Genomic DNA, 27670 nt, shown 5'->3' on the forward strand with positions numbered 1-27670 from the left:
CAAGCTTCTTCACAGGCAGCCATTGTTTGGACTAAACTAGGTTCATCAGGTAAAAAATAAATGCAGCATAGAAGTTACCTTTCTAGCTGGCAACACACAAGAAGGATACATAAACCAATGAAATATTTAAAACACGGCACACTGTGTTACACATATAATTTGTTTTTCATTTCAAGTTTATTAAAACTTTAGCAGTACAAATGATCCAGGTTTTAGATTATCAAAAGACCAAACTGAAGTCCACATCTTAAAAAAAAGCGTTCCCCAAAATGTCTCTAAAACTTTGAGACAATGGAAACATGAAGTCCACAAACTCATCCGTGCCTGTCGTCATCTGTTCCAGGACTTGTTTCATGATCAGACTTTTTATCCTTACTAGGGGCATGATCTCTTTCCTGACTCTTTGATTTTTGGTTTATTTCTGTCTCTGCTGAGGATCTGGTCTTTTCCTTCTCTTTACTGCTGCGTGAATATGATTTTTTTGATTCTCTCTCTTTGCTACTTGGTCTCTTTTTTGAGTCTGGACTTCTATCCTGATCTCTACTAGACTTCTTATCTTTACTGGATTCAGGACTGCTACTTTCACGGCTTTTTGAACGCCTTTTCCTTTGGCTTTCACTATCGTTCCGCTTATATGAGCTTCTACTTTCTCTATTTGAATACCTCTCTCTGTTTCTGCTTTGACTTTCTTCCCTCTCTGAGCTCCTTGATTCTCTCCTCCTCCTATTCTCTCTTCCTCTGTATTTATCTGGTGTACCTCTCCTTTCTCTGCTTCTTGATCTTCCTCTTCTTCTTGTTTCTCTATCTCTATTCCTTGAATAGTCTTTACTTCTACTACGATCTCTGTCTCTGCTCCTCGATCTTCCTCGCCTACCCCTGTCTCGGCTTTTGCTTCGATCCCTTGTTCTACTGCTGGAACTATGTTTCCCTCTGGCATGCTCACGCTCTTTGCTTCTTGACTTGCGTTTCTCCCGGTCTTTACTCCTCCTGTGGTCCTGGTCGTTACTTCTTGAGCCTGCCCTTTTACTTCTCTCCTTGCTCCTACTCCTTTCTTTATCTCTCCCTCTAGAATCATAGCGCTTTTCTTTTTCTCTGCCTTTCTCATGGTCTCTCTCTTTGCTTTTTGATCTTACTCTCTTTTCATCATGTCTACTGTGCTTAGAGTCTCTTTCTTTACTTTTTGATTTCTCTCGGCTTTTACTATGGCTTCTAGATTTAGCTCTTTTCTTGGCCTTGCTTTTGTTATGCTTGTCATCTTTTTCCGAATTCCTTCTTGTTTCCCTGTCTTTACTGCTGGATTTGTGATCTTTTTTCTTCTCTTTTTCTCCTCTTCTGGTTGGACTTTCAGAAACTTGTCTGTGGTCTGATATTTTTCTCTCTTTTCCTCTTCCTGGGCTTTTTTGATTATCTTTCTTGTTTTCATTTATTTCACTCCTTGGAGAGAGAAAGATACAATTTTAAAAATATTTTGGATCCCCTGCACTCTGAAAAATTAAGTCAGAAGTGAGACAGCTTCACAACCAAAACTTAAATCCCACCAGGTCATCTATATTAATAACTACATATTTACAGTAGCATGATTAAAATCAGACACAGTTAAGTAACGGGATAACCAAGTCAGCACCCTGGATTTTTGAAGTAACTGTAATTGAAATCCAAGACAACACGTATTACCTTTAATATCTAAAAAAAATTTCAATACTTGTACTCTGGAAAGAAATCATCTTACTTGTCCCCTTTTATCCATCTTTCTCCACTAGACACTCTCATTCTTTGAGCTCTTTGCATTTCTTGCCTCCAATGTGGAGGAGTTTCACTGCGTCGGAATCGATCTCTTGACCTGGACCTGGAAGGAGTCCGATAACGCTTGAAGGCAAAAAGAGAAAACTGGGTGTAAGTTTGAATTTCACATGCTGTGATAGCTAAGCAAGATTTTTATCCCTAGTGGCTGATTCTACACAGCACCTAACATTACGCTTCACATGTATATACCAAGTTTACATGGACAAGTTATTAACTTACTGAAAAACATATTTGACATTCAGCTAAAGCAGGAGTACAAAATGTCTGATCAAGTAACTATTTTTAAGGTAACTCTATTTCAGGATTTTTGTACTCTGCTGAGAGGCCTTCTCCTGATGCTTCTAATTAGCAAAAATGCAACTTGCTTTTCTAGCAATGCAAATTCTTCTTAGCTTCGAGAAGCAACACGAAAACAATACTTCAAACTTCTGCTCTAATGTTTTTCCTAAAAATTTGAGGGAGAGATTGCTGTTACTAAAAACATTTGCCACAAGCAGCGCATAGCACATGGCTTCACGAAATCAGGAGAATCAGGCTGACAGCTCCCACCTGCCAAAAAGGGGAGAAGCCTTCCTCACATTCCCACACTAGTGTTGTACTAGTTCTGGTGTTCGCCAAAGCCCTTTTTGAGCTAATTCCATTCACTAATTCACAGAATACTATAGTAACATAAAAAAAGGTGTTGTTCCCTCCCCCATTTATATAAACTCAGTATGCAAACAGGAAATCAATTTCATTTTCATCATTTGTTGTCTTCCTTCAAGCCTCAATCCCCAAATCAATTATGATGCCCATAAATTCTGCCTTTCTTTAAAAAAATAAACCATCCTAATGAAAATGGTCAGTAACAGCAGCATTAAGCCTGTGCTGCCATCTTGTTTCTTTTGGGGAACAGATTGTAAACACTTACCCTTGGTCCTCTTCCTTTTATTTTCCTTCCAGATCTGGTCACTAACAGCCTCCTCTGGTATGTTGACTGTGAATTTGATAGATTGCTAAAAATAATTTTAAAAAGATATATTGTTTACAATGTCAAAGAAAGAAAGGAAAAGAAAACATAACATACTTTAAAATCTCTTGCGAAATGAAATAGAACTAAATGAAAACACATCTAATTTTATTTTTTGTTAAAAGCACAGATGGTAACAACCACACAGTAAAAACTTCAGATTTTGTGACTACAAAATATTTTATAAGATTTCTGTTTTTCCATTTTTGAAAGAAGAATAAATTCTAGATTCAGATTGGACAGTTCTAAAAAATTCTAAATGAAATTGCAACGTATTTAACTTCCTTTTTCTCAAATCAGTCATTTTAAACTTTTTATTCACTAAAAGCATGTTCAAAGGCTAACCCTTTGTTCTAGAACAGACACCAGTGGCAAATAAACTGAAAAATCCAATATATTACCTTTCTCTTTCCTTCTCTCTGCTTTTCCTCTCTTTTTCTTTCTCATCTGCTTTAGGGGGACTTTTCCTCATCAGGAACCGGTTTTCAGGTACAGGGGGAATTTCTTCAGGACGGACAGTCGACAATGGCTGTGCTTCAGGGTTTTCATCTTGACTTTCACTGGATGAGCTTTATTTTTGTGTAAAAAATATTTATATTTAAAGTGAGTTATACAGATGAGGGAAGCCCTTTCAATCTATTTAAATAATTTGGAAAAATGTCTTGATTTCAATACACAATGATACCACAGAAAACTCAGGCAACAAGCTATTTCCGAAGCAATTTTTTTGCCCCTCTGATAACTTTTCTCCAAAATATACAGTTGCAGTAGATTTCTGACCAACATTTTTTTATCTATCTATCTATTTATCTATCTATCTATCTGTGTTGCAACACTAAAAATACATTTACTCTCTATTTAGATAGAGCTTTTTTTTAAAAAAAATTTGCTTTTAAAAGCACAATCAGGAGAGTCAAATTCAGATTTTGCACTAGTATAAGTAAATGGCTACAAACTACTGTAATTCCAAGCAGTTGGTATAAACAAATCTGTGTGAAATGGGTTTAGTCCCACAGAAGTAATGTTTAGGCAGCATTGCCCTAAACAAGTGTTCCTTAAGTTTTACTGCTAGCTTAGAAAAATGTGATTTGCACTGGCACTTGTATCTCACATTCAACTATAAGCAAAAAACTATTAGATGAGAAATAACATTTTCAGAAGCAAGGGTGCCTTTTGAGCTTAATTATCTTCCAGTGAAACTGCAAGACTTTTGGCATATTAGACAGAAATAATGTTGTTACGTGTGTTCATTTATTTTTTTGTTGTTTAGTTTTGCTTATATTCCTGCACAGTACACTCTTGCAAGTCCCACTGCATATAAATTAAATTGAACTGTACAAAAGTGAATTTGGGGAAACCAACTGTCAACCACGCACTTCAAAGCAAGCACTCCCGCAACTTTCAAGCTAAATATACCTTAGGCCATTCCATCACTCCTTTACAAGCTGCAGCATGTGTGCACATGGACATTGTCCTTTGCCATCACATCAGAAAAAGTGAGGCTTGTATATGAAAACTGCTTGCTTCCCAAACCTCAAAATACCCACTTTGCTAGTTACAGAATGCTATTCTACAGCTACAGGACAACAAAATAGTACTGTATGGCGTACATGTAACAAAACAAATTTCAAAACAGACCTTTTCTTGCTTTTCTTTCTCTTTTTCTTTTCTTTCTTATGTTTTTTTGAATTTTTCTTGTGTTTCTTTTTTCGTTTCTTAGACTTCTCTTCTGAAGCACTCTCAGAATCCGATGATGAATCAGAAGATGATTCCGAATCACTTGAACTCTCTGAGTCACTGGATGAGGAAGATGACTTGTGTCTTTTCTTTTCATCTTTCTTGGCTTTAAGTCAGAATAGCAAAGATGCATTTTAATATCAAACACTTCTAAATAAATCTCAGAAGAAGCAATTTAGCTAGTATCTGCCTGAGCTGCTTATTATTGTGTAATGAGACTACTTCATCAAAATACTTAATAACAAATTGAAATTTTGGAGGAAACGCTGTTTCTCCCAAGTACAATAAAGGATAGGTCTAGAAACACATAAGAAAACATATGAAGAATTATTTAAAATTTACTTAGAAAGTGCTTATAAAAAGCTTTAACCTGACTTCATATAAAATCTTTTCAAATCACAAACAAGAGAAGTTTTGAAACAGAAAGCAGGTGGCATAGACTAAACTGATTATTCATTGAATTCAGCTCAGAAAGAAGATTCAAATAACCAACCTTCCTGCCAAGTGAAACCATGCTCAGAGAACAGTTCTAATCCTCCAGCTCACCATGTGGTGTTTGGTTTTTTGGGGAGTTTGGTTGGTTGGTTTGGATTTTTTTTGTTTCTAGCACAAAGATACAAATAACTTCCTAACCATCTGCTATGAAAAGGAACCCTGATAAAGACCAGACTAGTCCTTAACTTCATATTTCACCATTTCTTGTGTGGCTCCTGGAGCTGCACATCAGTGGCTTACTGGCAGCCTGATATCAGTCTGACAGGAAATAAACCAGAACAAACATAACTCCTTATGCCCTTTAGCTGATCTGAGACCTACTTACATCATTACAAGTGATGCAAGTATTATGTCAGTCACACTAATTTGAAAAAAAAAATAAATATATATATATACAACAAAATACATACTACAAAAACCTCACTAAAGGAAGACTAGGCTTCCAAGTTATGATGCTTCAGGTAGATCAGTTACATGGTATGAATACTCTTCAAACATGTCATGAAATTCATACCAGGCTATTGTCCATAAAGTTAAAAGCTCTATCCAGAAAATCCGGAAGAGCATACTGGTTGTCTTCAGACTGCTGCAGCTGACTTTTCTAATTAGCATCTAATATTATTTTACTTTGCCATTGAAAATTGCAAAGGCAGTTCATCATTCACCATACAACATACTTCATCCACAGACAGAAGAACCAGAGCCTTCACTAAACAGAAGAAATATATACCAAAAATAAATATTGATGTCCAAATAGCCTGTTTCCTCATCACAGCAAGCGACCTATACTTTAGGAGAAAGCTAAGGCAGTATCGTTCTTTATCTTCAGCAAAGTATTAGCAGGTAGCATTAGATCACCTTTGTAAGCCAACACTTCTTTTGTACCAACCCATATCCTACTCTGTCAGGTTTCCCATTCAGAATGCAGATATCTATTTATCTATCTATCTATCTATCTATCTATCTACACACAGTGGTGAAAGATAGTGATACAGAACACTTCCTTCTCAAAGAACTGGCTGCAATAAAAGATCTGGATAACAGCAAACTAGCTGAGGCTTAATTTAGGTAACAGTGGATCAGATACATGGTGCAGAAAAACCTCAGCAGAAACAACTAAATACAGCATCTTGGCCTCCCTTTTTGTGTCATACTCTTTACGGACACGTTTTTCTCCCTCTAATATGACCAAATTCCCAAAACGGCACAGTGGATGAAACTTAATCCCATTGCACTAACTTTTCAGGTTAGCATCACAGATATAAGTCATACCCACATGACTTCTACAGTGACTGTTTTCATGGTGTTTTCTGTGTTTATTCACAAGCCTCATTTGATACAGACTAATGAAAGCCTGACAACCAACTGAAACATAGCTTCTGTACTTCGGAGATTATATCAATCTTCTGGTCAGTTCTGGGTGCAGTATAAACTAGTAGGTCATCTTACCTGTTTAGGGTGGCCTGCTGATTGAAATCAGCTGGTTTTCATCAGATGTATTTAGAGCTTCTTGGAAAATGCTTCCAAAAGACACTGGTCTCATCATATTTTTTTACTCCCCTTGTTGATCCAGACCAAGACACCAAATCTATTTTCTCAAAATTTTGCTCAATGTCTGTATTAAAGCACTATACTTAATAAAAAGTCTCTGTAAAACTAAATCAGTTTTACATTGTCTAAATATATATACATTCACAGAGTGTAACAAGTACATATTAATAAAAGAAAGGTGAATAGTTTCCAAAGTAATTTGAACCGAGGAAGTCTGATGTCATATAGGCCTGGTGACAAGCAAACAAAACCAGGAATCTCACCTGAGCTCTAAACACCATAAACAAAAAAAGTATTAAAAAATTTAACTAATTTCGAAGTCCCAAGACATTTTGAAATGCTTCCTATTTATCCAACACTTCTGGGTTTGGCCCATTCAAAGAAACCACTATGTTGCACTACACTGTTCCCTACATGCCTTCAGGCAAAACAAGATGGCACCAAGATAAATTTCAAAATGCCTAAGTAGGCATCAATAAATGCAGTTATTCCCTGCACCTGTTTTAAGGGTGTCAAAAACTACTTGTGACAGTTTTATCTGCATTCTTGCAACAAGTTCAGGTATGTTGTAATTACTACTGTAAAATGAGTAAGTAATAGACACAAATGGAGGCAAGTTAGTGAACAAACACGTTTCTTAACATACCACACATAAGATCAATGGCAGATGTATTTGGGAAATTATGTGTCAGGTAGGGAGTGAAACAAACAAACAAACCAAACCAAAAAAACCGGACACCACCACATCAACCAAAAAAAAGCAACCTACAAACAAAAACACTATAAAAAAAACCATAAAAACCAACCAACCAACCAACAACACAAAAAAGCCCAGAATTGTTTACCCAGCAAAGACAATATCTGGCAGGAGATTTTTGATATACTTTCTGGTGACATCTAACTATCTCTGTCCAGCAGCAAATGCTATTTGAATATTGAACCAGCCTGGTGCTGGCCAACTGCATAACACAACAAATTATGAAACCAATCCTGTAGCATGAAGGTCAGTGAGAAAGAAACAGACTTCTATTTACAGTCCAACTGTTCCAGTTCATTAACTTCAGGATCAGGTTTCACTTATGACCACATCTGAAATAGATCTATTGCTTCCTGCTCCATTCACTGTGACCTGTAGTATTTGCCAGACTTCACAAATTACGTGAGCATGCTGCACGGCACAGCCAAGCACTCTCTGCATCTCAGCTTGTTAAGGACCGTAGCAAGTCTTACATGAATCCCTTGATACCAGACTCCTGGACTTGAAATGAAGAAGTGACCTGATCACAAAGCAGCTGGGCTCAGGCAACAAGAGTCAGAACAGATGATCTCATCTTGTAATTCACAGCAGTGACGCTCAAATAGTTCCTTTATATCAAGCCCAATAACCTGTATTAGACTAGAGCAGTCTCCAAAAATAGGGTGCCTTTACTTCAGGATATTTAGACAGATACTTTCCCCAATATTTTTTTCCCAGTGTTTAATCACCCTGCTGTTCAGAGCACCAGGTCCTTTTTTCTATTTCCCATGCATCTTGTTTCAATTATTTGCCATGGGTTCCTGTTATGCTTTTCACTGCTCGATTAAGGATCCACTGTTTCTTACAGCCAAAATTATACAGAGTAATCAAGTCCTCAGAGATAGCCATTAGGGAACACTGCCACACTTGATTCCTATTAATCAGATGACATTGTTACTATGAGGAGTCCTGTATCACAAAAGCCTCTGGACATAGAGGTTTTTGTAGATGAGCAACCTACCACACAACTGCCAACAACAAAGAAAGGGGGAAAGAAAAAGAAGGATAAAAAAAAGACAAAAATAAAAAAACCTTCCCTAGCTCTACCTTGAACAGTTAAACAAAGCCACCTCCAGCTTCCCTTCGAACATATTTAGCTGAAGCAATAATAGTTTATACCTAATGGCCACATCAGGAAAAAAAAAAACCAAACACCTGGAACAGAAAAGTCTGAAACAACTGTTCATAGCAACCACCTTGTGGAAAGGGGGCTAAAAACTATGTGTAACAAACCTGCAGAAGAAATGAGTACTGTAGGCGTTGAATAGGTAAGAAAAGAGGAAAGGGAAGAGACATGAATCAAAAGTCCAAGTAAGATGGGACTTACCAGAATCATCACTTTCTAAGATTGCTCTTATTCCAAAGATATTTCATGATTCCTAAGTGTGTAACTTTGTACTCTGTATCAGTGCTTGACAATTTGTACTGATACTTTTTTAAAAAAGAAATTTGACTCATAGAATGATGTAATTACAATATTGTTCTTTGATGAATTATGAAGGCAGCCATCATCTGCCTTAAATTGCAGAGCACATTTTTACAAGCAGTGATTCTACACAGGGATATCTATAACATCAATGACAACCATGAATCAAGCCTAGCACTGTTCCGTGCAGAATCCCCAGAAACACATTTTTCATGAGAAAACTTCATTAGAGGCTCTTGTTAAAAACTGCCCAGTGCACAAAACAGTTTAACTTTTTTTGTTTGTTTTGCAATCAGAATGTCACCGTCTTACATTCTTGAAAACATCCCAGAGAGACTTTTGATTAACCAATATCATAGTCTCAAACAATACAGCCAGGCTTGTTTGACTAGACGTCCTTCTGCAAAACTTTGTCAATTGCTGTCAGACTCTTCATTTGTCTTTAAGAAATCAGTATTATGTTACTTGTTCCACAGTTTTTATTGAGAATTATATTAGTTTAGCTAGTCCATAACGACCTTTCTAAATACTGCCTTAATACTTAGCTTTCTTCGCCTCCCCCCCCTCGACCCTGCTCCCCTCCCAGCTTTCATGATTTTCCCTGGAACTTTAAGATTTTCTAAAAATAATACCACCTGGCCAGAGATGAGGTCCTTTTATAACTTATCTTCTCTCATTCATTTTCATGAACTCCTCCAACTTGAATAAAAATAAAACTTAAAAAAAGGAAAAGATAACAAATGTTCTACTTTTCGAGGTTACCATCCTCTCAAACCACAGGTGAAAGCTGCTGATCTAGGCCTCTGCAATGTTACAGTTGTGACCACTGTATCATTCAATTGACATAGCATCCAGTAAGTTAGCGCAGTCAAGTACATCATCCACTCACCGCTAAATAAATCAAATTCTTCTCTACAAAGAGGCGGATCTGGCTACTTCATCAAGCACTCCAACTGGATATTCATCGTGATATCCGAAAATTCGACTGCCTTTCTTCAACTCTAACCTAAGAGAAAAACATTCATACCAAGCACCTACCTTCTACCGTGACTCATTCTGCTAGTGCCACCTTGGCTTCCCCGCTAAACCCAAGAAGCAACAGCTCTCTTTTCATTCTATAAGGACTTGTCTAATTTCTTCCTTTGTGTTGCCTACCAGAGAAGCTCATACAATAAATACTTTAGTTTAAGCCTCTCTTGCTATCATAATGTCCCCTCCCACAGAAATTTGCCATTATACTCCCCCTCTCAGGCAACCTCCTTATTCCTTCATCTTAACAATAAATTCTTAAAAGCAGTCTTCTCTGGTAACTGCCTCATATTTCAGAGTATCAGTTCCCTTGCGCCTCCCATAGTAATGGGCTACAAACATTTGCACTGTTAGATGACTCTCTGTTGATGATCTCCCACGACACTGCTCACTTCCCAGAAATGGCTCCTCCTATCTGGATTTTCTGGCCTCTTCCATATATTGATAGGTCCAATGGCCTCCCCTGCTCCACTTGTCAGCCTTGGGCTGTAGTGTCGCAAATTTCCTTCTGATGTGATGACAAACAGTCCTCCTATCTTCACTGCCTCAGGTCAGCACAGCTCCTCAGTGGTCCCACACTGTGCACTTAGCAAACACTTCCAGCCACACCATCACCTGTCACAGCAGCAGCAGACTTCCCTTTTCAAGTCTTACAGACAGCCCTTCCCTTCCAACAGCAGGATTCTCTACTCCCCAGGAGCTCCACTGTGGTCTGTCAGGCAGCACCTTCATCAGATTGGCTCTGCATTAGTGCCTCCACCTCCCTGAACTCAGGTCTGCCCTCTACCTGCCTGATCCTGCTGCCCAAGGCCTCTTGTTCTCCAAACATTCCTGCTGCTCAGCATTACCTAGTACTGTGTCGTACAGTCAGTCGAGTGGGCTATCTCATTGCCCTGGCACCAATTTCCCTTTGTGACACAACAGACCAGCTAGAGGAAGCAGGTTCCAGGATCCTCGCATTACTGAGGCAGAGAGGTACAAGGACAGAGACAAATGGGTAGGACCGGGCAAATCAAATCTTTCCAGAAGCCTGTTCTCTTTTAGGAGAAGCTAACAGAAAAAGCTATTTTGTATTTAGTTAATTCACTCTTTCAATAAATACTTTAACGCCCTGACTAATGGCTTTAAGTCATCACACTGCTGAGTGCCAAAACTTCCATGTAATCAATTTCAAGTGCTCCAGAATGGACTAAAAAGGGAGCGTGGCAAACCAAGGAAGACATAAATACAGAGTGGGTATCTCACCCACTAGCTTCGCCCATTCTGCGAATTCGCCCTGCATTATTCTATTTTATTTTCTAACCTATGTCATCTGGGCATTTTCTGACAGATACCATGTGCCTGAGTACTGTCCAGAAAAACAAAATTATGTCCTTACTATGTGACTATGTGTCCTATGTGACTTACAAGTTAATCTAAGAAGTTCTAGAACCTTTGAGAAGTCAGGAGCCATAAAATAACTTTACTTGCAGGCTCCAAAGTCATTCTGCTAGACATCACAACAGGTGAACACAGAACTTCATCAAAAAGGAGAAGAAAAACTAAAAAGCTCAAGTTTGAATGCCTGTATTTTCCTAAGGCCAAAGAAATAATTATTCTTATCTTGTGCTTCAACATCCTTAGTGCAACCCTTCACAGTATGTATTGGCAGAAGGTGCTACAAACAATAAAGCATGATGACCCCTATCATAGTTTCTCCCATCCTGGGTTTCCTCTGATGAGATTCTCCAGATTGACAGCAACATCTTAGTTTGAGTCTGATTTTGTAAGGGAAACAGAATCCAAACTCCAATACCATGTTCAGCTCTAGAACAGCACAGCAGGGCATTCCTTCTGGCAGGTTCTGTCATACCCCTGTTTAAGAATACAGTTTATAGCAACTTAAAAAGGACATATGCTATGGGCAATGCCAGGATTTTCTGCTTCAAGTGCCTGTTCTGATGATTTACCTGAAAGAAACTTGAAATAAGTTCAATACCTGCAAAAAAAGCAGTAGTTATCCAAAAGTCAGACTGACATCAGTCTTCTTAATATAGCACTCTACTTTCTGTGGGAGAAGTGCTTGCCAGCTTTGTACTAAAATTTAGGGAGTATAGCAGGAAAAGCTTTGAAGAAAGCATATATGATCTTTCATTAATGTCTTCTGCACCAACACCTTTAAAGTTTTTTAGGAGACAAACCATATTGCAGTGTTATTCACCTTTTTACCAGTTGCCCCTCCAGCCATCACAAATAAATTTATAAATATTTTATAAGCAACCAACAGGGAAGAAAGTGAGCAAAATTACCTCATCATTCACATCTATGTAAATGTACAGTTCAACTTTACCTTTGGATTTTGGAATTAACTCTCCACAACTCAGTATGCGTACTTCAGCATATGGTTTACTAGATGCATCTGTTTTCTGGTTTTCTATTTCTCTCACAACTTCCTGACCTGAGATGACTTGTCCAAAAACAACATGATGTCTGAAGAATTTAAGCAAAAGTAAGAATTCTTAGTGCTTAATTATTTCAAGGCAGTTCCCAAACAAACATAAAAAGATAAAATATATTTACCCATCTAAGTGAGGTGTAGGTTTAGTTGTTCTGTTGTTTCCAGATTTAAATTTAAAGAGAAAAAAAAGTCAGCATTAGTGGAAAGCAGTCAGAATTTGAAGCAGGTCATATACACACATTAAGGTAAAAGTTATTTTGAGTGAACTAATAAAACTGAATAAAACCAATATATATTATTCTAAGGTTGTGTGTATTTAAAAGTATTTAATGTTTTATACATTAAACTACCTATTAAATTCCTTACTTCGATTATCACATTTTAGTGAACAAACACAAGCACATAAATTTTTAGACAGCATCCTCATATAGGATATAGTAAGTATTCTACTTATTAAATTATATAAATACTACCAGGAACAGATTAAAAAAAATGAGCAACTGTCTCAGAGCAGAAAAACTGCAAATAATCTTCTATGCATTAGAAAATAATCAGAAACCAAAGAAAGGAAAAAAAAAAAACCCAACTATCTCTATGTACATGCTATTTGACACAGATGTAGATCTGACTTTCAGCTTTCCCCTATGCTAGCATTACTAAGGTATACAGATTTCAGCCATGGCAGAAGTAAAAAACTAGGATAATTACAATAATGATCAGTCAGAAATTCCAAAATGAGAGTTTAATGGTAAATGACATCCACAACTCACCATGTTAAGGTCATGGAACACAGCTAACCGTGCTGTATTTCAAGAAGGTTTTCTGTATATAAATTACACTTAAGAAGAGCCTACTGCAATGTATTCTAAGAAACTAAGCTTTTAACTGTAAGGCTGCACTGGAAAGTTCTTTTGTGACAAAAAACCCCACCCTCTACTACTTTGAGAGCCCCCAGAGCTGTTTTGCTTCCTCCCAAGCAACACCTATTAGAGGAAAGCAATGGAGTTCTAGAGGGAACTGACAGGTTTGTTTTATTGCCCAAGTTAGAACACAGCTACTGAAAATTACCAAAGGCTCTTTTGCACAGACAATAAGCACCAAACACAAAAGTGCTAAAAACAGTCAGGCTCCCTAAACAGTGCACTAGGAAAATGGCTATTTCCATGCAACTTCGTGAAAAGCTTTGGGTTTGCACAGAAGCTAGTTTTCAATATTTAAAAGGATTACCTTTACAGTTTACAAATGGCAAACCACACACACATTTCAGGACAGCACAATACTTACATAAAGAACTGTGAACCATTTGTATCTTTCCCTCGGTTGGCCATTGAAAGGAGAAATTCTTTGTTGTGCTTTACAGCAAAGCTTTCATCTAAATAAAGTGTTTTCAGTTACTTTAAATATACCATATATGCTTAGATAAATGCTATAATCTAATAGAAACTAATCCTTATTAAATCTGCTAGTGATTTCAGCAAAAAGTTGTATTAAAAATATCCAAAATAATAGCTTGGTTTTTACTATATTATTCCTTTTATTCTAAAGAATTTAATAAGGAGAAACATGAATATATGGTTTATAGCCTGAGAAAAACACTAAAAAGTGAGTATTCTTGTTCAAGAGCTTTGTTTTCTACCAACATTAGCAGAGATTTCATCATTTTAAGTTGTTGCTCTTTCTATTCTGCACATTCTAGATCACTGTCTCTTTGGAGAACTTGGGTTTTAGCTGTGCATTAACTATTAAGAGACCACTCACTTACAGTCAGTTTTGTTGTTTTATTATTTTTAATACACATGGATACCCAGTTTGATAGCAATCCCAAACAACTTCTCTTTGTCAGACACACAAATGAACTTATCAAGCTGGCCATTAAGAAAGTAAGTTTAACTTGAATGAGTCCTACTTGTGATGAGCAAATCATTGTAACAGTTCAAACTAAATCCCAATGAAACTGTGAAATGTAGTCACTATTCTTCATTTAAGACACCTGTAAGAGATGATCCTATCTCCCTCCTTTCCCAAAACAGCATAAAGGCTGTTGGGGGATCCAAACTCCTCAGACAGAGGAAGTTTGCTCAATATTGTTTAGACACAGATGGCAGAAGTATTAACAAAGAAGGAAAGTATGCCATCTGTAAGGCTACGGTTTCACATCACACTGTGTCACTAGCCGTGAAAGGGACAGTCCCACTCAAACTCCAGTCACCTGAACAACTACTTTCTGGGATCACATCAAGTGTCAATCTAATCCTATGGTGAGCTGGTTCCACAAGGGATCCACAAAGGCAGAAATTCCCACAAACTCAGTCTCATACGGTGTCCAAGTTGAACAGCCAGCTTGCAACTGCCAGAAGGTAGGCTGAGGCCTTGTCCTGCTTCCATCTCCCCCAACCATACATGTCCTCAAACCCAGCTATTCGCTTGTGTTGGTTCTTTTTTTGCTGCAATAGCCTTTGGGCTTTTGAGCAAGCTGGATCAGCTGGCTGAATGTCAGCTGGTACAAGGTAAGACCTTCTCCCTCTTTTGTCAGTTGCAAACTGTTGATTCAACTCAAGGTCTGACATAAAATTGCTGCCTGGCCCTATTAGAATTACAAATAATCCTTTTGATCGTTTGCTGCAAGTTCAAACAAGAACCAATGTTGAAAGTGGCAGGGAGGAAGGAGGAGTATAACCACTCCGGCTGGTGGCAGCTAGACACCACTTGGGTTTAGGTGTAATCCAAGTACTGCTCCAAGAAACACAGAGATGCTACACTACTTTCTGAACAAACACAGGCTGAGAAACACACTGGAGTGCAGAGGAGATACTTCTGCAACACTGACCAAAAAAGAACCAGGACTATGAGAAAACTGATGGCCTCTTTATAATTTATTCCTTTTGGGTTCAGGAAAGCAGAGCTTTATGCTTTCTTTTAAATAAAGATTTGCAAGGAAACCTGACTCTATCATGCCTTTCTCCTTTTCACTGTAAGAAAAGACAATTCCCAACCCTTAGCTAGCTGCTCAAACCAGAACTGTGTGTTTGAAAACAGTTATAAAAATGTGAATTGGGTAAAATGGACAAATACAAAGGAGTTTGGTTTTCATTTTTCCTTAATTAAAAAGGTTCATGTAAGTAAAATAAAATAACCTGAACTGGACAGTCAAAGGCTTCTAAGACCAGAGGAAATCTTAACAAAACCAACACAGTTCAGGTTTACAGAACAGTGACTATAGAATGTAAAGGTGAGAGCTTAAGGTAACACCAAAACAGAGCAGACTGATGAAACTCTTACCTTCAAAAAAGCCACCATAAATGGATTCTCCTCCCCTGCCATTTCCTTGAAAGAGGAAAAGCAACAGTTACAACTTCAACTAGTGACTAAAGAGTCACACTATGTGGAAGGCGCTTTGTAATATGAAATACTGATCCAACTGCATCCAAATGGCTGACATTATTCTTCAAGATATGCAAAGATCAAGATGCATCTTTGTAATCTCAAAGCAAACTTGGAAAACAAGAAAGGATTCTCCTATGTATCCTGCTTTAATCTCCCTTTTTTCTTTATTTCCCAGTAGCAGATATTTTACCCTCACATTTAAACCTTTCAATAGAAAGTACTTAGCACTCTGAGTACTGAGCCAATGGAGCAAAAGTGTGTGCATCCACTAAGTCTATATAAGTTTATGATAAAAGTTTTCATGTAAAGGTCCTTATGCGGAAAAAAAAAAGGAAAAATATCAGTTAAATCACAGAACAATTAATGTGAGTAAATGATACTACACAGAACTCTTATAGTATTCTATTACATAAGCATTACAGTTTTCTTCAAAGATTCACATCATACCTTCACTGAAGTCACCTCCTTGGATCATAAAATCTTTCACAACCCTGTGAAACAGACAACTTTTGTAATGCAATGGCTTTTGGGTGGATTTTCCTGTACCCTTTTCACCTAAAGGAGAAGAGGAGGAACAAAAACCAAAATTACTCTCTGTACCTGTAGAATCTCTACTACAAAAAAAGTGCTATGTATACACTTAATCAAAATCATCTACTAAGTTCTGAAAAATTAGCTTGTGAGGGAGACGTATCTGTAATGCCAACAGGAAATTAGCATTTAAGAAAGCAGACCAGAAATCACCTTATGTCTCTACAATTCTGCTAGAAGAACTCCTCACTGACATTAGTATACAACTCTGCTCTCTTCCATGCAGACTGATGGAAATAAAACAGCCAGTTTAGGTTTAAGATAACTGGCATTGCTCAGAAGCACATAAGAAACAACTCAGATCTTCAGTTAAAACACAGCAAGGTTAAGGTACCATAAAAGCTCATAACACAAAGAAAGAGACAGGGGAAAGGACATTCTCTCCTGCGCTTAGGATTACAACTGCCATCTTCCTCACTTATGTCAGCTCTGGTGCTTGAGACCCATAAGCAGACCCTCTGCTTCAGCTGCAACACCATCTACTTTCCCTGCTACCCTCAAATAGTGCCTCTGCTGAGTCAGCAAGATGAGTGGCTCATGGAGGGTCCTGTGAATGGCACAGCCAACCTCAAGGTAACAGTAAAGTAACCAGTGGGACTATGTTAGAAGAAAAATGATCTCTTCCTCAGTCCTGGCAAACTATTAGACTGTATCTTCCCATAATCCTATTCTGAGCAATTGAACTGAGCTTTTGTCAAAGGCAGTTGCCTCTGAATTCACCTGTAACACACCTGGATCATATGGATCTGACTTGCTAGAAAAAACATCTTGGAACTTTGATAAATGTGAAGCTGTGTCTGTTCCACTAACTTGGCATATGCCTAACATAAGTTTTCGCCAGGAAAAATTGAGCTGTTGATGCCTGTTTTAAGAAGACTCCATATACTTGCCAAAACTTACCCCCAAAAATGAGTAAACAAAACAAACAAAACCAAAATTTGAATTAATCTGCTGATGATTCATATCATTGACACTGTGTCTGTATATTTGCCTTATTATTTTTCAAAATGTTAAAGCAGCAAAGTAGTTCAGCATCTGATTTTGAATGTCAATAACTAAGTATGAAGTTTGTAGTACATGCTTCTGACCTGAAAAGCTGTTGAAAGACTTCAAGTCAAAAATTTAAAGCAGTAGCAGGGAATAACACCTTTAGCCAATGCCAATGACTTTGGGTGGTTGAGAGCAGATCAAGAATGCCACGGTCATGTCATAACATACAGCCATTAAAAAGAATCCCTGTAAGGTTTACACTGGTTAACAAATTCTGATAATCTGATTTTGTGTCAGTAAATCTAATGCCAGATTAAGTAATACCTACATTCCTGCAGACATCATGAATGGTGCACTCAGTGTTCTAGCTAACTTGACATGAATGTAAATACACACCCACACCTGATTCAGATCATATTAGTATCACTGAGCAATTCAGTATTAACAGCTACAGAGCCTTGACCTAAAAAACAGCAGAGGTGGAAGGAAAGGAAGCAGAAAATGCTGAAGACAGGAAGCATGTATGCTATTTATGTATTCACAAAATTATTCTTTTGCTAACCTGTTTTGCTAAACTTAGCATTTTCAACAGAAGCATGCAGTCCACAGGACAATAATTCTGTTTGGAAATGCTTCTAGGAGAGAAACTTCTCAGTATTTTGTTCAAGGAAATCATCTGTATTTCAATAGGAATAGAAATCACCAGTCTCCATCAAAAAAGACAAATTAAAATGAAGAAAAAGAAAATACTAATGAATACCAGCCATACCTTTCAGATATCTTAAAAGCATCGCAACAGTGAAAAGTCTCCATGGTTGACCTCTCATTGGCTAACTTTCAAGATTGGATGATGTTATGTAATGTGAACAGTAATATCTATGCTAGTAACAGAAAATCAGCTTACTGTGTCTGTATTTAAAGTTAATTAGTATACAGTCCCTGCAACAAACTAAGCCAAAGCTACAACTGCTTTGATTCTACATGAAACGTATATGAGAAATCAGCTAAATCTCTAGAGATACCAAGAACCAATGTTTTACATACTTATTTTTATATGTAAGAAAACATCAGGAAAAACAACACAGACATCAAACTAGCTAACATGAAAAATATAAACAAAATTTTAAAACCTACAAACCTGTGCAAAGGCAGCGAAAATTCTCACATGTCTTTGGACACACATCTGAAAACAGTTCAAAGACCACTCTTCCAGCTAGAAAAAAAAAAGGCAATATTTATTATGCAGGTAACTAGTATCCATGTTATTCTTATATATCTTATATGAAAATCATGTTACCAAATGGATATTTTGATTTTCTTACCAGGTACATTGTTGATGGCTATGTCAAAAAAGCAACGAGGTCTCTGGACCTTTACTCCCATGGCTTCAAAAATGTAAATACTGTTAAAAAATAAAAATACAATTTAGTTTTTTCTTTTGTGCAGTGAAGCTACATGTAAGTTAATATTGAAGATTTTACAAAGGCAACAAAAACTGCAGAAAAGCAAATCTTAAAAAAAAAACAAAACAAAAACAAAACAACAGAGAGTAAACTAGTATTTTTAAAGATTCAGAAAACACATTTAGGTCATTTTCATGTTTTGTGGACCCAAATGAGTTATTTTTTCGTGTTTGCTCCAATACTATTTTATTTAAACTTGAGTACCATACTTCATATGAGGAAATAAAAAATGAATAGGTACTGTAACGTATGGGAATAATAAAGCTTGGAGTTTTCTTGCTATCCAGACGGCACAGGTAACAATCTAAGTCATCTGCTCCTAGAATTCTGTATCCTAGGTAAAATAAGTATCAGAGAGGAAAAAAAAAAAAAATCAGCTTTCAGACCAAACAACTTGAGTGCTCTCAAATTTTTTGCAACTGCCTTTCAACTGTTTAAAAAAAGACTGATTCGCAATCTCTGTTAGGCTCACATAGCGGCTGAGGAGGTTGCCACCTCCTTGCGCCAGCCCACCCCTCTGGTCAGAGTTACCAGCTCCAGATCATGCCCCTGTCCTCAGGAACACACCACCTGCTGCATCCACAGCCCAGTTCAGTTCATCTCAGTTACTATTAATTACCTGGGCCATGAGCTACAGCTGCTCAAGAGAGAACATGCTGCTTGTGCAGGAGCACAGAAAGGTGAACAGCCCAGGACGGTGAACTTCTTCAGGTGCTGTAGGTGAGTAATAACCGTGCAAGTCAAGTAGGCATACTTTCTGAAATATCAGAACTTTTGCCACAAATAGAGAATGGTCAAGGAGTGGAAAATAACCTATGATGGTTACAACTTCACAAATCACCAACATATTCGCATGGTAAGACTTAAGCATTCAATTTCTTACTAATACATTTCCTGGATTCCTGTCACTGTAGTTATCAGGAGCTGCTCTAATTAGGATCCAAATGATTCTACACACACCACAAAGATGTAGCTCTTGTGCAATTACTGCTAAGTGAAATTATTTTGACTTTTTATTGTTTCTTTTCCTTTTATGTCACTGCTCACCTCTTTTGAGTTACCATCCCTGGAGATACTTAAAAGGCATGTAGACATGGAGCTTAGGGACGTAGTTTAGTAGTGGACTTGGTATTATTACATTTGCAATTTGACTCAATGACCTTATGGGTCTTTTCCAACCTAAATGATTCTATAATTCTTTATCAAGAATTTTAATGCAACCTTTCCCTTATCTTTGAGTATATAAATCCCCTTATTTTTATGTAACAAGCAATGTCTTATTCCTCATTTGTATTTCTGGCATTCCAACACTATGTATAATCATTATATTATTTTCTGCTTCTGAAGCCCCATCCTCTCTTAAGTAATTCAGAGAAGGAAAAAAAAAACAAAAAAAAATGACAGCAAAAGGATCTGTAAGATTGGAGTAACTTTGCCAGAATTTGGAATATAATCCATAAATTTTCTGTTCTAATTTTTTTATTGCCAGGAAACACTAGTCAAATCTAGCTGACATACTGCATGCATCTCTTGTAGAGCTTTATTCATAGCTATGCCACAGAACAGCCTTGAAAAAATTCAATTGTCGCCATCTGTCACACTCAGCTTCTAAACAAGAGGCTATAAGAAATCAAAAGACAGTAGTGCAATCACGTTAGTCTATATTCTCTCTACTTGTGCTTAGTGCCACTCCTGACGTTTTGCCAAGGTTACACAGTGGAAATCACAAGAACAATGCAAGACTCATTTAAATTAAACACCACTCAGTTGTTTATCATTCATGTAATTTTTGGCATGAGAAGAGTCTGCAAATGTGTAGAATCTCACTAGATATCCTCTAAGCTGTATAACTAATACATTAACTCATGTAAGTCAGAGACTCGTCGAAAGCAGCAGGCTTGCTCTTCTCCCTGAATTACCATTTCTATTCTATTAATACAACAAATTTTGTAGGCCAGGCAGAGAAACAAATAGGGAAAACACCTGTAGCTGAGAACTTTGGTGTTGCTGGGTTAGCAGACAGCTGAGCAGCTCACCAGGCTGCTGCACAAACCCTGGAGCACAGGAGGCAGCGCGGGTCAGCCCTCAGGACAGCCCAGCCCAGCCCAGCGGGCAGCAGCAGCACAGACCACGCGGCTGCACCCAGGGGCATGGGGATGTTTGTTGCTAGGAAATCTCTCAGAATAAATGCTGCAATAAATATTCTCTGGTGGTAGAATAGACAATTTAAACTCAGCTGAGATACCTACGGATCAGTAGTACCACAACTAATCAAACAATTGTACTCAAACTTTAAATGTGTAGCTGTCGTGCTTGAGTGAGGAGGGATTTAACTCCTCCTTCGCAGTCAATTTGCTTCAGAAATGTAGTGGTATGCATCAACATTTATATATAGTATTTTGGCCAAAATAAATGTAAACTATTTTAAAATGTGACGCAATTTTTACTTCAAACATTGACAATGACTAATGCTAAATTACAAAATAAATATCAATATACCTACATCAGTCAATTTTTGACTCAGTTTCGTAAAGAAAGGGTGGAAGATAGAAGGAAGAAATAAAGAATTCTACCTGAACCCCTTATTCTCACCAACTTTTGCTCTATTTGATGTTTTTTGACTTCTACATTCTCTCATGAACAGTGGAACAAATGAAGTTCAGTGTGTGTTCTAAACATTGCCTCCAACATCCCCTGCACTTTTCCTAAATCCTCCAACACTATCCCCTAAATAATGGCTGCACTTGATTCTAAATGACAGTCACGTCAACTGGTCAGTGTGAACTCCCTGACAGGCCATGTAAATATACCACACACTCCAGCTGATGTTGCCCGGTAAACCAGGCTAAAATATCAGTGACATTTATCCTGCCTACCTACAAGTGAGTGTTTTGTCTCCAATATGCTTAAGTATCCTTTGCACAGCTATTACTTCAGACAGACCTTCTCCTGAAGTGTACAGGGAAAACTACTGAGTTACAAATGATCCATAATTATTAATTTCTATTCTTGTAGTATTCACATACCAAATACAATCTTGTACATACTGATCATTTAAAACCTGTCTGCATTCAGAGCAAGTATGAGGTATGATTGTTAAATACAGAACCAACGAAAGACCTCCACAACTGGAAAGCACCAATAATAAAGTCACAAAATTATAAGTACAGCTCAACAGATACATCTGGTAACAAAAGAGCTTACATGACTTGTGTATTTTTCTCTTCAGATTTATTTTCAATCAGAATGTGGATACTCTTAACCCACGATACTTTGCTTTTAATTGTGAACTTGATGGAATTTTACTACTGAAGGGAAAATTATTTTAAAGTCAACCCAAGTCAACACACGAAAATGTGCTATACAGGAGGGCAATCCTGAGAAATCAGCTCCTTCTTCCTTCCAAAACCCTGTAAGAGATAGACAATATAGCAACCCAAGCACTATCCTGAAATGTTCAAGCCATTTATCATTCTCAACCACCTCCTGTTTGAGGAACCTCTTACCAAGCCTAAGCAGACACTGTGTAAAAAAAAAAACCAAACCACCGAACAAAAACCCACACACAAACCAAAACCAAACACCAAACAGAAAACTCACTTCAGTATATTTAACAAGAGGCCTTTTTGTCAAGAAACACAAATATAGTATAAGCTGAACTGTAATTCAATTTTCAGAAAGAAAACAAATACACCAAAAATATTTAATCTTGTCAGACCAGTGCACCACCAGTTGTCTCTGTCAGGGTTCACATCCCTTTACACCTCCATCAGCCTCCTATTTTGTTCAAATATTTGTATGATAAAGCTGGCCAATTCACAGTGAGGCTATAGACAGCTGTTCTCCTTCAAAATGATCTGTGCCAACGGAAAAAGATAACCATCCCAAACTGTTCACAAGCATCTCTCTGCCAGACATCATCACTCATTTGTGTTGAAATGCTCAAAAACACATCTTCAGGATTTTTTTTTCAAAATCACCTATGCCAGCAAGGATCTGGTATTAATACTGTTTAATATAAACTAGCTTCTTTTGACTGAAACAGGCTAGAAAGCACTCACAGATGCACATCAACCAAAGTATCAACATGTCACGCACGTCACGAGAGCTGATGGCAAGCAGCAATACAGTAGTATTCCCTAGTTTTACGAGGGGGGAAATAAACCCTTTATTTGTAACGGTATTGAACAGGTCATTGGACTATTTATTTGTTTCAGTCCCTGCATAGGACAAAACAAATTTGGAGCAAAGATGTATTTAGTAGGAAAAATATGTAGAGTATCCTATTCCTTCACTTCTTTCTCTGTCATCATCAGCTCTCCCCTGTTCTTAATTTCTCCTTTACCTTGCCTCTGTATTTGCTTCCTTGCATCATTTTACAATTATCTTCTGCACCGGTCTTCATACAATGCCCAAAGAAACAACAAAAGTGCATAAAGTCACATTCCTAGCATTTTGTTTCAGGCCACCTACAAATGCAGGAAGATGAAACCATACTGATTTCTATTGCAAAAATAGCCATCTAGAATCTTCAGAAATATATTTTTAAGCAAAACTCTGAGGCTAGAAAACACAAACACACAAAGTAAATACAAAACATAGATCACATTCATTAAGGCTGTGGTTCCAGTCACTTAGAGCCAGTATGAATGCAGTCTGATACCAGACTGGAGGGCTCATACATTCACATGTTTAGCTTTCATGCAGGTGGCCACCCAGCTGCACAAAAACTACCCTTTCCTGCTCCCAATCAAAGATTTGGCAGCAGCAAATATCAGCTTAAAGTGACAGTGGAGCAATAGACTAAGAATGTTATATCTTCATTCCAGCATGGATTAAACTGGAAATGAATTTATGATTGTTAAATGGGAGACATCAAATTTTGTTCCCAGTTCCACTCCTGTCAGAGCTTCCAGCGATGTCAGGATGACACTGAAGGCACGATCAGCAAAAATCCAACCAGCCCAACACTCAGTTTCCATCATTTCCTCAACATTCTCTCCGAACAGTATCTCTGCCTCTGTGTTTCACCATCAAAAAACTCTGAATAGCAGCAATGATAACTAAGGAAATTATTCTTATCGGTTTGTTTCATTTTACTCATCAGCAGCATATGATTTTTGTTGTCAGGAGATTTAGGAATTAGATACTACACTTGAACAAATTTCAGGTTTAGGATGCAGTCCTTGTAATCAGGTGAACTTTACATATGCATAAGAAAATAACAAAACGTGTATTTTACATAGAACATCTATGAAATTTATGAAGGCAGACTTGCTACTCATCATCAGAAATCACATACAGGTTTTCAACATGACTACCCCTTCTAATGGTATTAAAAGGGAAAAAGCCAATAACAAAAAAGCTTTCAACATTTCTGCAGGAAAAAGGTGATTGACACCACTTTACATCAGGTTTCTTTCTCTAGAATAATACTGCAAGTCTTCTTTATACTACTGACACAGTATTTTTCCTCTCCTAAAAAATAAATCAAGTTAAGACATACATGGCAATATCAACCATTGTCTTCCATGGATATGAGGCAAGAGCCCACTATCCTCTTGGGGAAATTTAAGAAAATACCATCCTCAGATAGGCCCTGAGTAAATATGTAGTACATACTCCTAACACTACTACACTGTGCAGTTCATTTACATCACTTTCAGTATGATTTTTACAATGATTAACATGAATTTAGTCTTTTGTTACTGAAGTATGTAAAGAATACACACCCAGCTATAACTCTCAGCTGGGATAACATCAGCTGAGAAGGTAGTAACACTATTTTGAACTATCATCTTTTATTCTCGTGTTCTCCTCTTTACTTTACTACTTTAGCTCTAGATCCCTTCACAGCCTCATTCCAGCCTCCTACCTAAACCTCACTCCATTAGAAGATGGTCATATTTCCTCCCAGGCAGGCACTGACTGCTTCCAAATGGAAGATGTCTCCTAAATGCACATGCATGGAAGAGTGAACTGATAGTGGAGACATCATGCTGCAGCAGAGGAAAATCCTCCATTGTAGTACATATTCTCCACTTCGAATTCCTTCATAACCCACAGATTTTCTGAAATCCTAAGATTAAAAAAATAAATTTTATTTTATAGAATCACAGAATGATTGGGGTTGGAAGGGACCTCTGGAGATCGTCTAGTCCAACCCACCTGCTAATGCAGGTTCACCCAGAGGAGATTGCACAGGAATGTGTCCAGGTGGGTTGGAATGTCTCCAGAGCAGAAGACTCCACAACCTCTCTGGGGAGCCTGTTCCAGGGCTCTGACACCCTCAAAGTAGTCTCTCCTCATGTTTAGATGGAAACTCTTATGGCTCAGTCTGTGCCTGTTGCCCCTCATCCTATTGTTGGGCACAACTGAAAGGAGTCTGGTCCCATCCTCTTGACATCCACCCTTGAGATATTTCTAAACATTTATGAGATCCCATCTCAGCCTTCTATTCTCCAGGCTGAACAGACACAGCTCTCTCAGGCTCTCCTTATAAAAAAGGTGTTCCAGACCCCTTATCATCTTCATAGCCCATCACTGGACTCCCTCCAGTAGTTCCTTGTCCTTCTTAAACTGGGGAGCCCAGAACTGGACGCAGTGCTCCAAGTGCAGCCTCAACAGGGCACAGTAGAGGGGGAGGACAACCTCCCTTGACCTGCTGGTCACATTCTTCTTAATGCACCTCAGGATACCACTGGCCTTCCTGGCCACAAGGGCACAGTGCTGGCTCATGGTCAACCTGCTGTCAACCAGAACTCACCAGTCCTTCTCTGCAGAGCTGCTTTCCAGCAGGTCCACCCCTTACCTGTACTGGTGCCTGGGGTTATTCCTCCCCAGATGCAGGACCCTACACTTGCCCTTGTTGAATTTCATCAGGTTCTTCTCTGCCCAGCCCGTCCAGGTCTCACTGGATCGCAACACAGCCTTCTGGTATGTCAGCCCTTCCTTCCAGTTCTGGTAACAGCTTGATGACTGCTAGCTAACTTTAAAAAAGGTTCTGTTTCACAGAAGAATACTGGAAAATTTGGAATTCTTAATAAGAAATATAGTCCCAAAGGACACTCTCAGAGGATTACTGATGTTTGTATCCTGTATATGTCCTTCTTCAAAGCTACTTCATATATAGGAAACTACACTTTTTCTGAAATCCTTATTATTTTAAAAAACTCATGAATCAAGGTCTGAGTTTAGATAAACTAATGCTTCATAAATAATGTGCAATTTCCATATTTTTATCATGGTAGCATGTAAGGATTTTATTCATGCTGGACCCCAATGCATTAATGAATGGGAATTGTGAAACAAAATGGGGTAAACAAAACAAAACACAAAACTAAAAACATTTACCTCTGCCCAAAGAACAGCCTCTTCTGCAGGCAATACCGAACAAAAACATGAAAACCAAAATATTATAGCAGAGGAAAAGATATATCTTAGAAAATACTTAATGCAAAAGAAATGGTCTCATGTTCCTCTTAAAACAGGTCTCAGATGATTGCTAAAACATAATTAACTTAACTAGTCAAACATTACACAACTACTAGCAAAAGTAACTTATCATCATTAGGGAAGATACTTTTCTAATTTCGAGTGAATTTTAAGGCAATATTTAACACTACAATAGATATTTTGTCCATACTTTCAACAGCTATTTTCTTCTCCTTTAAAGCCTCCTTAATGACCCAAGTACAAGCATATGCGCACAGTACTTATAGTTTGTGGCTGCAAACAAAATGAGTCTGAAGCTAATTACTTGTAAAAATCTCTGAAGTGCCTTAGGAAATCCTTAAGAGAGGCAGAGGACCCTCCTGCTAGTCATGGTAGCTCCTGTAGGCTCCGCTTCCCCAGCAGAGGCCTGCAGAGGGAGGAGAACATGTGGCACGCAGACAGCCCAGTTACTTCGCCTTCTAGGGGCGGAGGGAGGACTCATTCAAACTCCCGAGCAGACACCCGGCAGCACCCGAGCCCGGCCAGGGCCTTGGCCGGGGGCCGGCAGACCCGCGGCGGGCCCAGCCCGCAGCTCGTTAGGCTGTGGAGAAGCAACTCCCGGCCCCGCGCCTGGCGCAACTGTCGCCAGGCCCCGTGCGCCGCTCCACCTGCGTCTCCCGCGCCCACCTGCCGTCGGGCCTCGCGCGCAGCCCCGCACACACGCCCCTTCCTCGGGGACCACCCTCACCTGGGACGCCCCGGGTACCCCTCAGGGCCGCGCTGGAGCCCCGGCCGCGGCCTGCCCGCCCCTCGCACTCGGGCCGCCGGGCCTTGCGAGGGGGCGTGTGCGCGCGGCGAGGCGGCGCAGACAACCGCAACTACCCCACGCCCGTCCTGGAGCGGCGGCCAGGCCGGGCCAGGCCAGGCCAGGCCGAGCCGGCATCGTCCCTTGGGCGGGCCGGGGCTCCCAGCCCCGTCCGTGACCGAGCCTCAGGCCCCGCGGCGCTGCGACCTCCGCCCCCCGAACCCCCAGCGCTCACACGGCGGCCTGGGCCGCGGCCCTCGCTCGGCCACATGGCGACCGGGTCGGACCCCGGCCGGCGCCCGGCTGCGGCACCGGCACTCACCCCGCTCGCGGCCCGCGTCGCCCCGCGCTCCTCAGCGCCTCGCCGCCATGTTAGAGCTGGTGCGGCACAGACTGCGTCAGTGGAAGGAAAGGGCGGGAGGGGGCGACCCCGGGGGCGGTGCGGCGGGGGGGGAGGTGAGGGGCGCGGAGACGGCAGAAGCGGCACCCCGGCCCGGGAACGGAAAAGGGGACCGTAGGCCGCGGTGCAGCCCTGCCTGGCAGCGGGGAGGCAGCGGGGGCCGCTCGGAAGGAGCCGAAGCCGTTGGAGGAAGGGGGGCGCCCGCCTCCTCAAGCTCGTCAGCGGCGCTCCGCCCCCTCCCGCCGCCCGGCTTGCCGGGGCCGCTGCCGTCCCGGCCCGCGTCGCCGGTCCCGGCCGCCTGGGGCCCGGCTGGGTGCAGC

At 39.4% G+C, this 27670-nt stretch overlaps 1 protein-coding gene across 3 annotated transcripts; it reads right to left on the reverse strand.

The window, feature by feature from the left end:
• Positions 1–87: 87 nt before the first annotated feature.
• PPIG (peptidylprolyl isomerase G) lies at positions 88–27526 on the reverse strand. Of its 3 annotated transcripts, XM_080346717.1 has the most exons (14): positions 27273–27526; positions 26471–26572; positions 18571–18650; positions 18387–18461; positions 16115–16222; positions 15563–15607; positions 13568–13655; positions 12406–12435; positions 12176–12315; positions 4451–4655; positions 3214–3381; positions 2714–2798; positions 1730–1866; positions 88–1434 (listed from the first exon to the last, which is right to left on the reverse strand). In XM_080346717.1, the coding sequence occupies exons 3-14, from the start codon at positions 18629–18631 to the stop codon at positions 315–317; spliced, it is 2262 nt and encodes a 753-aa protein (XP_080202843.1). In that variant the 5' UTR covers positions 18632–18650; positions 26471–26572; positions 27273–27526; the 3' UTR covers positions 88–314. The 3 variants fall into 3 exon arrangements, with proteins under 3 accessions (XP_080202843.1, XP_080202842.1, XP_080202844.1); XM_080346716.1 differs by lacking the exon at positions 26471–26572; XM_080346718.1 differs by lacking the exons at positions 26471–26572; positions 27273–27526 and having other exon boundaries at positions 89–1434; positions 16115–16158; positions 18571–18623.
• Between the last annotated feature and the right edge of the window lie 144 nt (positions 27527–27670).

The sequence above is a fragment of the Nesoenas mayeri genome (assembly GCF_963082525.1).
Source record: "Nesoenas mayeri genome assembly, chromosome: 6".
In the NCBI taxonomy this organism is placed as follows: Eukaryota; Metazoa; Chordata; class Aves; order Columbiformes; family Columbidae; genus Nesoenas; species Nesoenas mayeri.